The sequence below is a fragment of the Cucurbita pepo genome, chromosome 8 (genome assembly GCF_057944985.1).
Source record: "Cucurbita pepo subsp. pepo isolate OVF chromosome 8, ASM5794498v1, whole genome shotgun sequence".
NCBI classification, from domain to species: Eukaryota; Viridiplantae; Streptophyta; class Magnoliopsida; order Cucurbitales; family Cucurbitaceae; genus Cucurbita; species Cucurbita pepo.
Genome location: NC_141805.1, coordinates 12,066,169 through 12,081,579, shown reverse-complemented (window position 1 = coordinate 12,081,579; position 15,411 = coordinate 12,066,169). Strand labels below are relative to the sequence as shown.

General features: G+C 37.7%; 2 protein-coding genes across 2 annotated transcripts; both read right to left on the bottom strand.

The window, feature by feature from the left end:
• Positions 1–492: 492 nt before the first annotated feature.
• On the bottom strand, positions 493–10,303 carry ZWI (kinesin-like calmodulin-binding protein (ZWICHEL)). The gene is made up of 24 exons (XM_023683507.2): positions 10,144–10,303; positions 9,436–9,635; positions 9,130–9,202; positions 8,893–9,024; positions 8,580–8,818; positions 8,132–8,459; positions 7,873–7,972; positions 7,608–7,789; positions 6,958–7,073; positions 6,701–6,803; positions 6,346–6,498; positions 6,022–6,168; positions 5,713–5,913; positions 4,804–4,968; positions 4,619–4,723; positions 4,282–4,422; positions 4,009–4,203; positions 2,892–3,018; positions 2,382–2,584; positions 2,104–2,286; positions 1,853–1,948; positions 1,560–1,757; positions 1,099–1,370; positions 493–887 (listed from the first exon to the last, which is right to left on the bottom strand). The coding sequence occupies exons 2-24, from the start codon at positions 9,579–9,581 to the stop codon at positions 695–697; spliced, it is 3,798 nt and encodes a 1,265-aa protein (XP_023539275.2). The 5' UTR covers positions 9,582–9,635; positions 10,144–10,303; the 3' UTR covers positions 493–694.
• Positions 10,304–10,996: 693 nt separating this feature from the next.
• On the bottom strand, positions 10,997–13,948 carry LOC111800190 (pectinesterase/pectinesterase inhibitor PPE8B). Its single transcript, XM_023683779.2, has 3 exons — positions 13,399–13,948; positions 12,789–13,316; positions 10,997–11,905 (listed from the first exon to the last, which is right to left on the bottom strand). Exons 1-3 carry the CDS (start codon positions 13,697–13,699, stop codon positions 11,205–11,207), a joined length of 1,530 nt encoding a protein of 509 aa, XP_023539547.2. The 5' UTR covers positions 13,700–13,948; the 3' UTR covers positions 10,997–11,204.
• Positions 13,949–15,411: the final 1,463 nt, after the last annotated feature.

Here is a 15,411-nt window from a genome sequence, read left to right as displayed (position 1 = left end):
CCATCAATAAGTACTTCTAACACGCCGACCACACGTCCAAGCAATCGACTATGTTGCGAAGCTCAAACCCATTTTGCTGCCAAGAAGATGCATAAAAAACCATAAACAGCTCATCGTCTTCCTTTTCCTACCCCCATCGTAATCTTCACAGCTCATCGAAATTGTTACTCATATTTGACCAATTTCTCAAATTACACCTCCACCTTAAGAGGAAAGACAAGATGATCGAAGATCGAGCTACTGAAACCCACATTCTAGTCACGATGGAAAGAGGAGAGCTACAGCGAGACAGTCTCAAGTTTATATGTAGGTTGTAGGTAGAAGACAGAAGCAACATCGAGGGCAAAAGAGAAAGATACAGAGTAATATTACAAATTTTGAAACAACAGCAACGAACGTTTAAGAGTATTTCATCCTAAACATTTAGAGTCGAAGAAAACGAGAATTTGAGTCAGAGTAGCATATGGATAAGAAATAAGAGATTTGTCAATATATACAAAGCAAAGCCACTCGAACTATATATATAATACAATGGATTCTGGTGAGCTACTTACAGTCTCAACCTCTCCACAAACAAAAATATGAATCATGGCCACAAAAAGAATTGAGTCAATTCATTTCTCATCGCCCAAGCCTCTACCTAGCAAGCTACATACATACTTGGTTTTCAACTACAACAACAAGAAGAAGCTGTTTACATGGAATATCTGATATCCGCTTTCTCTTTACAATGTCGCTCGTCTTGAATTTCTTCCAACTCGTCGACTTCTCCCCTTCTACCGGCTTGTTCTTTCCAATAACCAACCAGTTTTTTCAGTCGAGCAACCTCTTTCGATGCTACGTTTCGGCTTGGATCGTTAACAATTGATCGAACTCTAGACGCATACCTGAATTACAAGAAGAATCCAACACAAGAAACTTCAATCTAAAGATACAGTTGTTTCCATCCATATTTCATAGTAACTTCTTGTTTCGAATCCGTTAACGATCATATTGAAGAACACGTTTGAGAGAAGAACTTTCAAATATGTCTGTTCTTCCCTCTTTTCTTATAGGCTAAAATGATTTATAGAAAAGATGTAGGAAAGGATAGCATACATGAGAGAATTGTACGTCTCGTCTAAGTTGGATTCAGCTGGAGAGACGTTGACAAACATAAGCGTTTTAGCGTTACCACCGAGTGAATCGCTCATCAACATTGTTAGCTTATGATTTCTGTAAGGTATGTGCTGACCCCCAGAAGACAAAGCACTGATAACATCCCCAAGTGCTGAAAGTGATTTATTTATGCTTTGAGCTTCCTTAAGTTGGCTACCAGAAGAGCCTGACTTCTTCACTCTCTCTGACCCCGCAAGATCAACAAAACTAAGCTGGAAGACAGATATTCAAGCTATTAATGCTGAAAATGAGACGTTCCAAGCATAAACGTTCACTCAGTAACCTATATGTACTGTAAAGCTAATCGTTTCTTACGAAAGACGAAAATGCATACGCACCAGAGCTACGTTACGTCCTTTACTATTTATAAAATAAAAACATTTAAGCTTCTACCACCATACCTTTCCTTTAGAAACGGATTGCGTCTGAAGGTTGGTGCTTTCAATAATAATTGAAAGTATCAAATGTGATCTTGAACTTTCTTCGTTCATTTGAGTCTCGGAAGTATGTCGTTGCTCGGACCCTCTATAAATAATGTTTTTCAATTCTTCAAACGTTGAGATAGACACTATTGTGACATTTTCAATGGATACCATTCCCTAACCTCACCAAATAGTTATCCCACAAAAGTTAGAAGTATAAAGACAACATTAAGTTGCAAAAATCATTAATGATTGAACATCGAAATATTTACCTTTGTATCCTTTTTGATATCTAATCTCGATCGTTTTGAATTCTTCGGCAAAAGAAGATCTACTAACGTATCTTGATATAATTCTACCATGTATGCCTACATCAAAGTATAAGTGAGATGAAGACGAACGATGCATTCGCACATGGAAAGAACCAAAACAACGAGTCGTTTTAAGAAACATATTTTATTATTTTGAACTCGAGTTAGTACCGAATGAAACATACGTTAATATGGAGAATGTAAATCATTACCTTCAATGAAAACGAGAACTTGTTACTATCACGCTTCAAAATTCTAAAAAGTTCTCCAATGGCACGAGGTGTTAAGCCAGGGTTCTCCTCAGATCCATATATTGTGAAGGTCTTACCAGAACCAGTTTGACCATAAGCAAATATGCAGACATTATAGCCATCAACAGCAGACTGGACTAGATACTGCATAACGTTTGTATAAAAGACAATCAGTTCATATTTTCTATTTCCAATGATTGCTAGAAAACAATAAGGTTTTAGAATTCTATTGAACTTGCCCGCGTATCTTCAAAGACATCTTCCTGGGAGACAGTGCCATCGAATACACGATCATACATATGTTGCTTCGGCTTATCATCTTTCCACGAATGTTCAACTGTGAACTCGTCCAGACTTCTAAGCACGTTCTTTTCTTTTTCAATGATTTCTTTCTCATTAAGAGGTCTAAGTCGACAGTAAACTCGAATTTTTCCTTTCATATCTGCCATGGAACATTTCATAAGTTGCTTTTTACATATTACAGGCAAAATAATTAAAACAACCAATTCAGATAAATTTACGAGAGAGATAGAAGGAATCAATTTGTAGCACTTATATAATATACTATATAATATACTGAGTAGAAAGTGAATAAACCCCAAACTGAGTCAAAGAAGACCGCTGCAAGAAACAATAAACGTGCAAAAAATGCTCTCGTTGAGCTTGTTTTATATTGAGTATAAGTATGCAAGTATTTCACCTGTGAACACAAAAGAATTCATTCTATATGGATCTCATGGTAAACAAACCTTCTATCATGTTGAAATAGCGTTTCCTTAAAATTTGCTCTTCCTTATAAAGCGCTTCCATCTCAGCTAGCTGAGCTCCTTGCATCTTCAAAATATTAGCTGTTTGCTCATTTTTTCGGTCAATGTCCTAGAGTAAAGAAAGAATCATCACAAAAGTGGAAAAAAAGAAAAGTAAACAAGAAAGAGAGAAAAGATAAACCAGGTGTGTAAATAGATGTAAGAGATACTGCAGCTAGATCAGTGTAATAGTCCAAGCCCATCGTTAGCAGATATTGTCCTCTTTGGGCTTTCCCTTTCGGGCTTCCCCTCAAGGTTTCAAAACACGTCTCCTAGGGAAAGGTTTCCACATCTTTATAGGAATGTTTCATTCCCCTCTCCAACCGATGTGGGATCTCACAATCCACCCCCTTGGGGTCCAGCGTCCTCGCTGGCACACCGCCCGGTATATGGCTCTAATACCATTTGTAACAGCCCAAGCCCACTGCTAGCAGATATTGTCCTCTTTAGACTTTCCCTTTCGGGCTTCCCCTCAAGGTTTTTAAAATACATCTCCTAGGGAAAGGTTTCCACATCCTTATAAGGAGTGTTTCGTTCCCTTCTCCAACCGATGTAGGATCTCATAATCCACCCCCCTTGGGAGCCCAGTGTCTTCGCTGACACACTGCCCGGTGTATGGCTCTAATACTATTTGTAACAGCCAAAGCCCACCGCTAGCAAATATTGTCCTCTTTGAACGTTCCCTTTTAGGCCTCCCCTCAAGGTTTTAAAACACATCTCCTAGGGAAAGGTTTCCACATCCTTATCAGGAATGTTTCGTTCCCCCCTCCAACCGATGTAGGATCTCATAATCCACCCCCCTTGGGGCCCAGCATCCTCGTTGGCACACCGCCCAGTGTATGGCTCTGATACCATTTGTAACAACCCAAGCCCACCGCTAGAAGACATTGTCCTCTTTGGGCTTTCCCTTTCGGGCTTCCCCACAAGGTTTTAAAACACGTCTGTTAGGAAAAAGTATCCACACTCTTATAAGGACGGTTTCATTTCCCTCTCCAACCGATGTGGGATCTCACAATCAACTACTTTAAGAAAAAATTTAAAAAAACAATCAGACTAGAACCTCTTTCATCTCTCGTAGTTCCTCTAGTTCCTTTAAATTATTTTGCAGTGCTGCCAAATCAGAGTTCCTGATCGCAAGAGTTGACTCCATGACAGCTAGTTCTCGAGTTACTTCTTCAAGTTTCTTCTCAAGTTCTGCCACTCTCAGCTTCAAGACTTTGCGTTCATGTTCAAAGCTTTTCTTAAGATGTTCCATCTGCAAGTAAAAAAAAAAACAATATATATATTACCCTTGCAATGTAAGAAGTAACAGAAACGAAACCATGTCACATACCTCGTCGCTAGTTGTCATTTCAAGTCCAAATATTCTTTGTTCCAGTAATAGTTTTTCATTTACCAGTTTCTTTCTGATTTCTTCAGTGGCTTGCAACTCATCATTTCGAAGGCTCAACTCATCTTGAAGTTTTTGTAGAACCTGTAAAGAACAATGCTCAACTCAATGCCATTTGCAGCACATTTGATAATAAATAGTTTATGCCAAATCAAAATGATGAATTACAAAAAGGAAGGATTGTTAGGAACTGTTCTTATTATCTTTCTACAGTTTCTTTCCCCTTTCAAAACAAAAACATGAAGCTGTTTTTCATCAAACAAACAGCTCAAAATTGTACCTGTTCATTAATTCCGACCGTATCTTTTTCCACATTATTTTCCAGTACGGTGGCGCTCAACTTGGCTATTCTTGCTTCCATACTCCTTTTTTCCATTAACATGTCCTGAAAATGTTATAAAAAAGGCCAAGTAAATAGAAATGAAGGCTCTAATCGATGTATTATGCTAAGTTAGTTGCACAGACCTGGTGCTCCTTGTTTTTTTCATCATACTGCGATCTAAGCCTCTCAAGACTACGTGTTGCCTCAGCTAAGTTTTGCTTTTCAAATCTCAAGGATTCTTTTAAGGTCTCCATTTCTTCTTGCAATACCACTTCTTGCTTATTCTTTTCATGCAATTCCTTCAGCAACTACATTAAGAAAGGTTTTCATTACATAAGAAACAAAATGAAAAACATCAAAAGAAAGGAACCCAACTATTCAAAATTTCAAAAAATCTAAAATAAACTCAAGAAACAAAATCCTTCCTTTTATAAGACCAAAAATTTATGAGCCATATGCTTCTATGTTGGCAGCAGTCCTACCCAAAAGTCATTTGTAACAGCTCAAGCCTACTGTGAGTAGATATTGTCCGTTTTGGCCCGTTACGTATTATCGTGTCAGCCTCACAGTTTTAAAACGCGTCTACTATGAAGAGGGTCTAGCCCTACTCGACCAGTGCCTCGCACTGTCCAGTGACCGGCTCCAATACCATTTATAATAGCCCAAGCCACCACTAACAGATATTGTCCTCTTTGGGCTTTCCTCAAGGTTTTAAAACACGTTTGTTAGGGAGAGGTTTCCACACCCTTATAAGGAATGTTTCGTTCCCCTCTCCAACCGATGTTGGATCTCACTTAAATTTTTTTGGCCTCTAAACTACCATTCTTATCCCTTCTCATCTCAACTCCTAGTCCTAGATTTCACATTGATTTTTTGTTCTTATGAAAATTTACCGATTTTTTTATTATTGTTCAATAGGAAACAAAATAATGAAAAGATACAAAAAGGGTTCAAGGAAACAGTCCCACAAGTACTTCAGGTGACATGCCCCAGCAACCCAATTACCAAAAATAAACGTACCCCAAGGCAATAATAAGCCCTCTCAGGGTTACCTGTTCAGCATTTCTCTGAGACTCTTCAATGCCTTTACTCAACTCATGAACTCGTTTCTCATATGCTTCCACACTTTGAGCCTTAAAATTGCTGGAAGTATCTCCAAGCATGGAGCCAACAGCAGCAGATCTAGCTTTAGAGTAACGACGCAACATGACATCGTTTATGTGTGTCTGCAGAGCAATGCAAATTTCTTCTCCCTAGAAAATGAGAACACCTCGTTAAAAAACGTAATAACAGAAACACATGAAGGGCTGAAATTCCCAAACACCATATGGATGTATAGTAATGAAAGCAACAAAGCTAACCTGCTTGGTCTCAAACTGGAAAATGTGTAGGACACCAGCAACTCTCATCTTAAAAAAGACAGCAGTGTTACTGCTGCCGAACTGCATTATATCTCTTAATTCAGCAGAATGTAAATACTCCTTCGGAACTGGACGGAAGAAATGAACCTAGAGAAAATTGAGCTATTGAATCAACTGCAACCAGGCAGAATGCATTATCTAGGAAAATTTAAATCACCAGACAGGTATCTCATTATATACGACACACATAATATCAATGGCAGCATGCATGTCTTTGAATATTAGCCATTATAAGTAGTTATGTGCACTAGATCTCTAAATTACCCCTCTTTTGTTGATACCCAAAATTATTCGCCCAGGTAGAAGTCCAATGGGATCATCAATCTTGCGGATGCCAAAGAAAACAGAATTCCCGTAGGGAAGCGATCTCAATATCCGAAGAAATTGTTGTCTTGCATCATCTTTTGTCAGATGCTCCTGACAAATTAGTAAGAGAAATATTCAGAAACAAATGCCTGTACCCAAGGAAAAAAAGACGTACACTTGAGATTTGAACGTATGCTCCAAGGTATTCACTATTCTCTAAAATCACTCACAGTAGGATCATATTGACTAATCCATACAGACTCTTCAAGATAGTAATTCACTGCAACAGAACATTCGAAATACCAAATCTTACCATGGAACGATAACGCGAGAGAATATCCAACTCCCACTCTCGCTTTGGTCTCGTTATGGCAATTTGTCGGGGAACGAATCTTTCCAGAAGCGAATTCCAATCACTATTACCCATCAAACAGTTAAAAATAAGAATAAAATGCATGGACAAAAGAAACATATACTCAAAAAGGTGATTTTTTTTTTTTTTTTTTAACATAATTGTGGATGAAGACACTTGTCAGAGGAAACAAAAAAAAAAAAAAAAAAAACACCTACGTGCAAGATTCTGGACTGTTAATAAACCCAATTTCAACCAGGATCTGTAATGCTGACAGCTGAGCAGCATCATCCCTTCCAACAGGATAATTCCCCATCAAATAGTCATGCTGAAGCTGCAAACATAGACTGATAGATGTTAAATGTTTATTAACTTCCAATGTATTGATTGCTAAGGATATTCTTCAAAATATAATATAATTGTTTTTAAAGATATCTTATCAAAATGTTTTCTTTTTCAAGAAAAATAATGAGAAAACAAGCACGATTTTCAAAAAGTACAAACCAAAAACCAAATAGATATCAAATAGAATCTTAAAATTTAAAGTTGTCTAAAAGGGTCTCTAGTTTCAAAAAAAACATCTAATGGGTTGGGTTACTAAACTTTCAATGTTACGTGTATTAGACCATAAACTTTATAACGTGTATCATGTTCCTGAACTTTTGATTGTATCTAATACATCTATAAACTTTTAATTACGTGTTTAATAGATCCCTCACCTACCATATACATTTTTTAGTCCAAAGACTTATTGGACAATTTTCAAGGTAAAGGGGATCCGTCAGACATTTTTTAAGTTCATGAATCTCTTAGACAGAACAAACCAAAATGCAAATATCTAATTTAACCACAGCAAAAACATTTGTACCTGAACATATGATAGCTGTATAAACATTGGGTCTGCAACAGCTTCATCAGACTCCCGAAACAGCTTCTTTTTAAATGTCAGCTTGAAGTGCAGAATTTCTCCTTTACTTCGATCTTTTGCTGCCTTGAATTCTGCTAACAGATCTCCAATATATTTGTTATCATCAAGCCCAACATACTCCTCTGTCGAGAAGAATTTCATGTAAGATTAAGATGTCTATTTGACCGTTCAAATTAGAAACAAAATGTAATGAGTTAAATTGTACCATTTCCTAAATCAAGTGCTTTAGCCCCACTGACAATCTTACGGCATTCAAAAAGACTGAAGCTAGAGTGTGCTGACAGTTTTATAATTCCTGAAAGTTCCTGAACAAAAATAATGCAATGAGTTAAGATTTTAGATCGGAGCCACAAGGAAAAAAACTTTCCACCCCTAATTTACAAAGAAAAAAACTATTCTCAAGTTTTTTATTTAAAGTAAATAAATAAATAAAACATGTAGAAAACACGAAGTTATGAATCAACCTCAACAGAATCAGCCACTGTTGTTGTCATATCGTATGTGATTTCTTCAAAAGTTTCATCCAAGAAAAACACTATGGTTGTAAGCTTTCGCCCTGTTAAAAGAGCTTCAATTTCCTCACGACCAGGTATTATATGCCTAGGACCCGCCTTCATGCAACGCTTTAAAGCATTCAGTGTATTTAATGCAAAAACTCGAACCTCCGAATCAGTACTACTGCCTTGTGCAACATTATGAACATACTCTGAAAGATATCCACCAATATCCTTGCTAGGAGGCATGGCAGATGCACATAGATACATCAGCTCCCATGCTTTGATCAAATATTGCCTGTAATATTTATTCATATACATAGAGAGATCAATCCAAAAGATATGGTCGTATATTGAACTTAGAATTTAATCATTAAAACCAAGGATGAACAAGGAAAACAAATATTTTAGAGCATACCAATCGGGAGAATTTCTAGTTTGCTTTGAGATTTGAATAAAAAGTTCATCTCGAAGCTCTGAACGTTTCAAAGTTTGCTTGTATAGTTTTCCAACAAGCTCAATTCGTTCATCTAAGCTTATTGCATTAACTCTATCAGACGAGTCGACACCCATGTACTTCAAGATTATTTGGAATAGTTTAATGGCTCGGCTCACCAAGTCAGAGTTAATTTTAAGTAATGAAGTTGGTATTGGATCCTGCACAAATTTGCAACTTACTTGTGTAAGAGTCTAGTGAGTACTTAAATTTCACAACAAGAAGATGTTTTCACCTTTTGGAAACACAACATATCTTCAAATGTGAATTTGTCCCGAACTTGAGGACCTACAGATCGTTTGGAAAAGAATCCACGTTTTCCAGAAGAATGTATCTGTTTATGCATCATCCTTAAGAATCCTTCGACCTTCGAAAATAACATATAGAGAAATCAAATTTCAGGGATTATATACAATGAAAATAAAGAGCACAAACCCTTTCACACTTGCAGGTACCCAAAATATTTTCCCACCTGGAATCTATCAATCAAAGGTATGACCCCAGCAAGTTCGGCTGGAATTGCCATCGATATGGTTGTAGGAGTACTGCAGAAACGACCAAGGTGAAGGTTAATTATCAAGAGACAGAAAAAACTACTCAAAAAAACATCAAGCCCACGAGAATAGTACTAAACTAATACAACGCTTTCTGATTTTCATTGTTCCACTAAATGTCTGATTCTTAGATCAATTGGACCAATAAACATTCATGAAATTAAATACAAAATGGATAGAATTTTAGAGATAACAGTTGCGTTGGGTATTTTGTTAACACTCACGGGGGTGCAAAGTTGGAGCCATCGCTATCATAATCATCCCCATTTGAAGCAGCAGCAAAGCTTTGAAGAAGAGCATCATCGTTGCCACTGCTGGAGTTAAAGGAAGAACTCATTGTCCTAGCACTCTGAGCCATGTCAAAGGTCATTTGACAGTTGCAGAAATAGATTTAACTTCTCAGGATTATCCCTGTAAATTAAAACTGCAGAAACGGGGCCAAGGTTATCAGCATCATCGACCAAGAGATATGGTGTTTAACTACTGAAAATGCTCCACAAACCCACAATTGAAAAGGTCAATTTCAATCACGATCGAATAAGAACACGAAGGGAAGCAGACAAGATATAGTATAGAAATTGACGAACGGATGACATTAAAGCAAATTAGTCCAAAATAAAAATCCTTCTCGAACTAATATATAAAACCCATTGTTAATCGAAGGGCACCACTAGAAAGTGAGAGAAAACAACAAATTGAAACGCAATGGACTAGGAACACATCAATTACACGAAGAACAAAAGAAGTATACATAAAACGCAAATGAGCTACAAGAAAATAGATCCAGTGAAGTTAAAGAGCAATGCAAGAAAATCATCGGTTCATAACAAGAAAAAATGTGAGAGTAAAAACAGAAAACGAACAATTAACAGAGCTTGAAGAAGAAACGATTAATTGCAGATTGAAGGAAAATGAGGAACGGGATTTGTAACCTTTCGGAAGCAAATGAGGGTTGGTGGAGAGATCTGAGGAGTCGCTGCCCGCCGGGTGGTAGAAGAAAACTCAAATGAAAGGGGAGAAGAAGAAGTAGAGAGAGAGAGAGAGAGAGAGAGAGAGAGAGAAAGCGAGCGCGAAGCAGTGGTGGGAGTCACGAGAGTGTTTTAAATGTCAAGCAAAGCAAAGCAAAGGCTATATGCTAAAGACAAAGGCACCCCAGTTTGGTTGCCGGCCTCACAATACCCAGAGATTGAGCGCTAATTTAAATATATATTAATTATTATTTTTCATTCATTAACAATTAATTAAATGAATTTCTATTTAAAATGTAGTTTTATAATTATTATTAAAAAATTTAATAGAATAAAACATATCAACTAATACTTACAAATAAAATATAAATTAACTAAATTTTAAAAATAAAATAAATATTAATTAAATACATTTTTTATTTTATATTACACGTTTTATAAAAAAAATTCAAAAATTTTCTTTTAATTTAAAATTCAGCTTATATTTGAGCATTTTAAAATAATATTTTCGTAATTAATTATTTATTTTTTAATAATTAACAATTATTTTAATTATTTTATTTCCAACATTATTTATTATAATATAAAAGTTTGAAAATTATTAATGTACTGGACACACATAAATACCATGTTCAATAAATGTCTCCTCCTACTAATTTTATCCGTAGCTAAGTCAACGAGTCAATAATCTGTAGAGTTGACTAAATAGGAAGCTGGAAGCTACGAGTCAATAATCCGTAGAGTTGACTAAATAGGAAGCTGGAACACGATTTCAAAGAAATTCACTTATTCTCGTGTAAGTTAAGTAATTTAAGGGTTGACAATGCATATTTTTGTATTTTTTATTATCCGCAGTGATATACATAGATCTTAAACCAAACGATCTCTTTTGCTTACGTCGATGAGTCTTAGATTCTCATGAACACAAAGCTTTTAACTTAGACATACACGCTCGTGTAACGTATAGCTATGAATCATACAATAATAATTAGTGGCCATTGTACAAACCAAAGCCAATGGCTTCCTTAATTGGCTCCAAATCCTGAGGTGAACTTGACACCGGTGGATGGCAGCCAAAGGTTCCCCTCAATGAACTGAGACACGGTGAAGTTAGTAGCCTCACTGGTTTGGTTCAGCCGGTGGTAACCCGGCCAGTTGACGCGCTTAGCCAACCCGGCCCCCGGTCCATAATTCATAAACTCGGCGTAGAACAAAGTATTCAAAGCAAAATCGCCATTCCACTCGAGCCAGCCTTCTGGCCTAATGGCATTGCTAATGTACGACTGCATGATAATGGTTCTTGAGTATTCCTTCCATGGCCTCCCGAGGTATGTCGCCGTGGCGTTAACCGACGGCTGCAGGTCGGAATCGGCGGAGATGTTGCAGAATTGAATGGAGAAGCCAGTGGGCTGATTCGGGTCCTTTCGGCCTTGGGCAGTGATGGTGTTTTTCTGGTTGGGAAGACCCTTCTTGGCTAGGATGGTGCAGTTTTGGAAGACCACGGTTGCGTCACCGAAGAGAAAGTCGACCGTGCCACTGATGTGGCACTCGCGGTAGAATTGGCGCATGGTGTGCGTGTAGAGCGTGTCTTGGTAGCCGCTCATACGACACCTGAAGAACACTGATAGGTCCGAGTCGGACCTAAGTGCCACGGCTTGATGCTTCTCTGGTCCTGCCGTGTTCTCGAACGTTATGTCTCGTGCTATGAACCCTCTTCCACTAACCGCTGCAAATCAAAAAATACCAAATAATGAATAAAAATAACTTTAATAATATTCTTAAATTAAAAAAATAACAATAAATACTATGGTCATTAATATTATATTTAAAATATACTAATGAATTTTTATAGTAATATTTACAATTAAATTTTGGGGATGAATCGGTTAGACGAACACAACTCTCCAAAACGCTCGTGGCTTTGCTTTTGACTTCTACAAAAGACCTCATACCAATGGAGTTAGTATTCCTCACTTATAAACCCATGATCATTCACTAAATTAGTCGATGTGGGACTTTCATCATCCAACAGAATCCACTCCCTTGAGGGCCAACGTCCTTGCTTTGCTGGTCCACCGACTCGTGACTAGCTCTTATGCAATTTGTAACCGCTCAAGCCCACTATTATCATCTTTGGGTTTCATTTTTTTAATTTAAATATATATATTTTAATTTCACCATATAAAAAGTATTTTTCAAACCGATTTAAAAAGATATTTTTTAAAAAATTATTTTGAAAGTTTAAAAGTATTTTTTAAATAAAATATTAATAATTTTCTATTAAAATGAGCTCTAATAATATATTTTTGTAATAATATTTAGAAAATTATTGAATTTTGAAAATTTAATAGCATTTTTTAAGGAAAAATACACGTGTTTTTTACACTAATATCATGACATGTTTGAAATTTATGAAAAAACGTCCAAAAAAAAAAAAAAAAAAAAAAAAAAAAACAGATTCTTTGTGTTTGAAAAAACATGGGTTGTTTGTCTGTTCTGTTCTTAATGAGTCGTGTTCATAAAGCGAAGTTGTTGAAGGGTCCACTTCGGAGCAGATATTTTCCGCAGTTAATTTGGAATCAAAGTGGAAGAGAGAGTTAAAGGGTTACCGAAGGTGGCTGACCGGAACGTCGTCCAGCCGTCGATGAAGCTCCGGTTACCGGATATGACGGTGGCGTCAATGCCATCTCCGATCATCATGATATTCCATTTCTTCTTCTTGATCTCGACGTTCTCGAAATACACACCCTTTTTCACGTATATCACATACCGCCGCATGCTCTTGTCGGGGGCTGCCAGCACCGCCTCCATTACGGTGGTGAAATCCCCTGTCCCATCGGCGGCCACAGTCGCATCGGCGGCGAAGTCATTTTGTTGCAGCAGGCTCTGTTCCTCCGTTTTGAGCCAGGCGGGAAACTTGCTCTCCCCTTTTCCGGCCGGCTGATTGGAGATCGATTTCACCATGGAAAGAAGGTTATAAACCTGTGAAGTTAATTGGTTGATGCCTTCGGAGACTAATCCTTTGACAATGCTATTGGTGCCTTCGAATCCTTCCATGCATGTTTCTGGGTTAACTCCGGCGGCGCTCAGCCATGTTTTCAGATCAGAGCTCAGATCTCCGGTGCTGTTGTTCTTAGCTGGATTATGCAAAACGAAAACAGATGTGGGTTAACATGCAAACACGAAATTTATTATGTTTTGGGGAGAAAGACCGTTTACCCTTTGGGTTTTGGGCGGCGGAGAGCGACCAGCTCAACTGGTCGGAAGAAGAATCCAGCAAATCGAGACAGTCGGAAATGGCGGTGGAAAGGCGGGAATCACCGAGAAATTTAGTGAATGGAGAGAAAATGAGCATGACCTGGCGCACGACGCCGATTGTGGAGAGAACAGAGTTGGAGAACTCCGAGGAGGGGACTTTTAAGCACTCTGTTTGTTCAAGATCCGCCGCCGGAGCCATGGGGAAGAGGATCAGCAGCATAAACAGCCAAAATTTGAGGTGGGTTTTGGTTAGTTTGGCCATTAAGATGGGATTATTGAGGTGGCTTTGCTTGTGGTTTGTGTTAGGGGAGGAAACAGGGGAGGTAACAGGGGAGGAGGAAACAGGGGAGGAGGAATAAATGAAGGATTTGGGTGGGAAGGTGAGGGAATTTAAGAAGGGGCGGAGGCGGAGGTTGGGGAGATGGCGCGTTGATTTGAATGGCACGGTCGCTTTGACAATCACGTTGTGGGGAAGCCTTGTCTCAAATCCATTTGTCGGCACTCATAAAAAGCTTCTCTTCCTACGCAGATCTCGGGGCAGGGCATGGGCATGGGCATGCCACAGTCGCAGACACTGCATGTGAGATCCCGATCCCCATGTGAGGTTGGGAGAGGAGTACCGAAACATTGTTTATAAGGGCGTAAAAACCTCTTCTTAGCATGGACGTCTTAAAAACTTTGATGGGAAACCTGAAAGAGAAAGTCTGAAGAGGACAATATTTTTAAGTGCTGTGTGTCAGTGAGGACGTTGAGCTTCGAAGATGATAGACATTAGATGGTATGCCAACGATGACACTAACCCCTGCAAGGAGGTAGATTGTGAGATCTCATATTGGTTAGAAAGAAGAACGAAACATTGTTTATAAAAGTCTGGAAACTTCTTTTGAATAGAGGTGGGCTGGAGTCGTTACAAATAGTATTAAAGCCCGATACGGGGCGGTGTGTCAACAGAGACACTGGAAATGGACACTGGGCGGTGTACTAACAATGACGCTGGATTGTGAAATTCCACGTCGGTTGAAAAGGGAACAAAATTCGTAATTTTTCCGAGTGGATTATAGAGGAGAGACAGCTTTTTATTTGATCTTTATGGAACTCCATACTCATGTCTTCATGATCTCCTCATTCACTTCATCCTCTCATCAATGCTCAAATTAATATGTTCTGAATTTCATTCCCATTTGTTTTTTTGTTTCCCATTTGGACTAAACCAACCCCCCAACCATACAAATTTAAAGCCATCATCGACCACGTCTCTCAAATTTAAATTTAGTTTCTATTTGTTCGGAAACAACTCTAGTCGAATCTTCTTACCGAGTTATATATTATCAAAGTCGTCATTATCTACGCACTTTTACCTCACAACATTACTTTCTTTACAATTATTTTCAAAACGTGATCCGAGGCTCGAGGATACAGTGATATGGTCCATGAAGTCCGAATTTCACACCGTTTGACTTATTTGCTGGGTTAGAACAAGTGTCACACAATTGTTGTCCCGCATAAAGTGCAATTGTGACAAGTGGTATAAGACTATCACCGTTCCAAGTTCGATGTTAACATGAACGGAAAGAGACGGGTAAGAGGTTGAAAATGAGAGGTTTGTTTGTTTGTTTTTATTTAGCAATCTTGTAAAAGATAAAATGTCGGTGGAATGTATCTTGAGGAATAGAATCCTTTTGGGCCCTATTTTCTTACCACGGAATCATAACAAACGAAGATCATAATGAAAACATTATATATACTACAATTTTAGGCCAAAACTATATAATATAAATTGACAAATATATATACATATATATATATAATTAATTAATTAAAATGTATTATTAAATAATATGCTAATATGAAGTTAATTAAAATAACACCCATAAATAATAACAAATAGTAACTAACTAGAACAAAAAAATACATCAACTAGCAAGAAAGTAATTAAAAAAATTAATGTAGTAAATATATAAGAGAGAGAGTAAA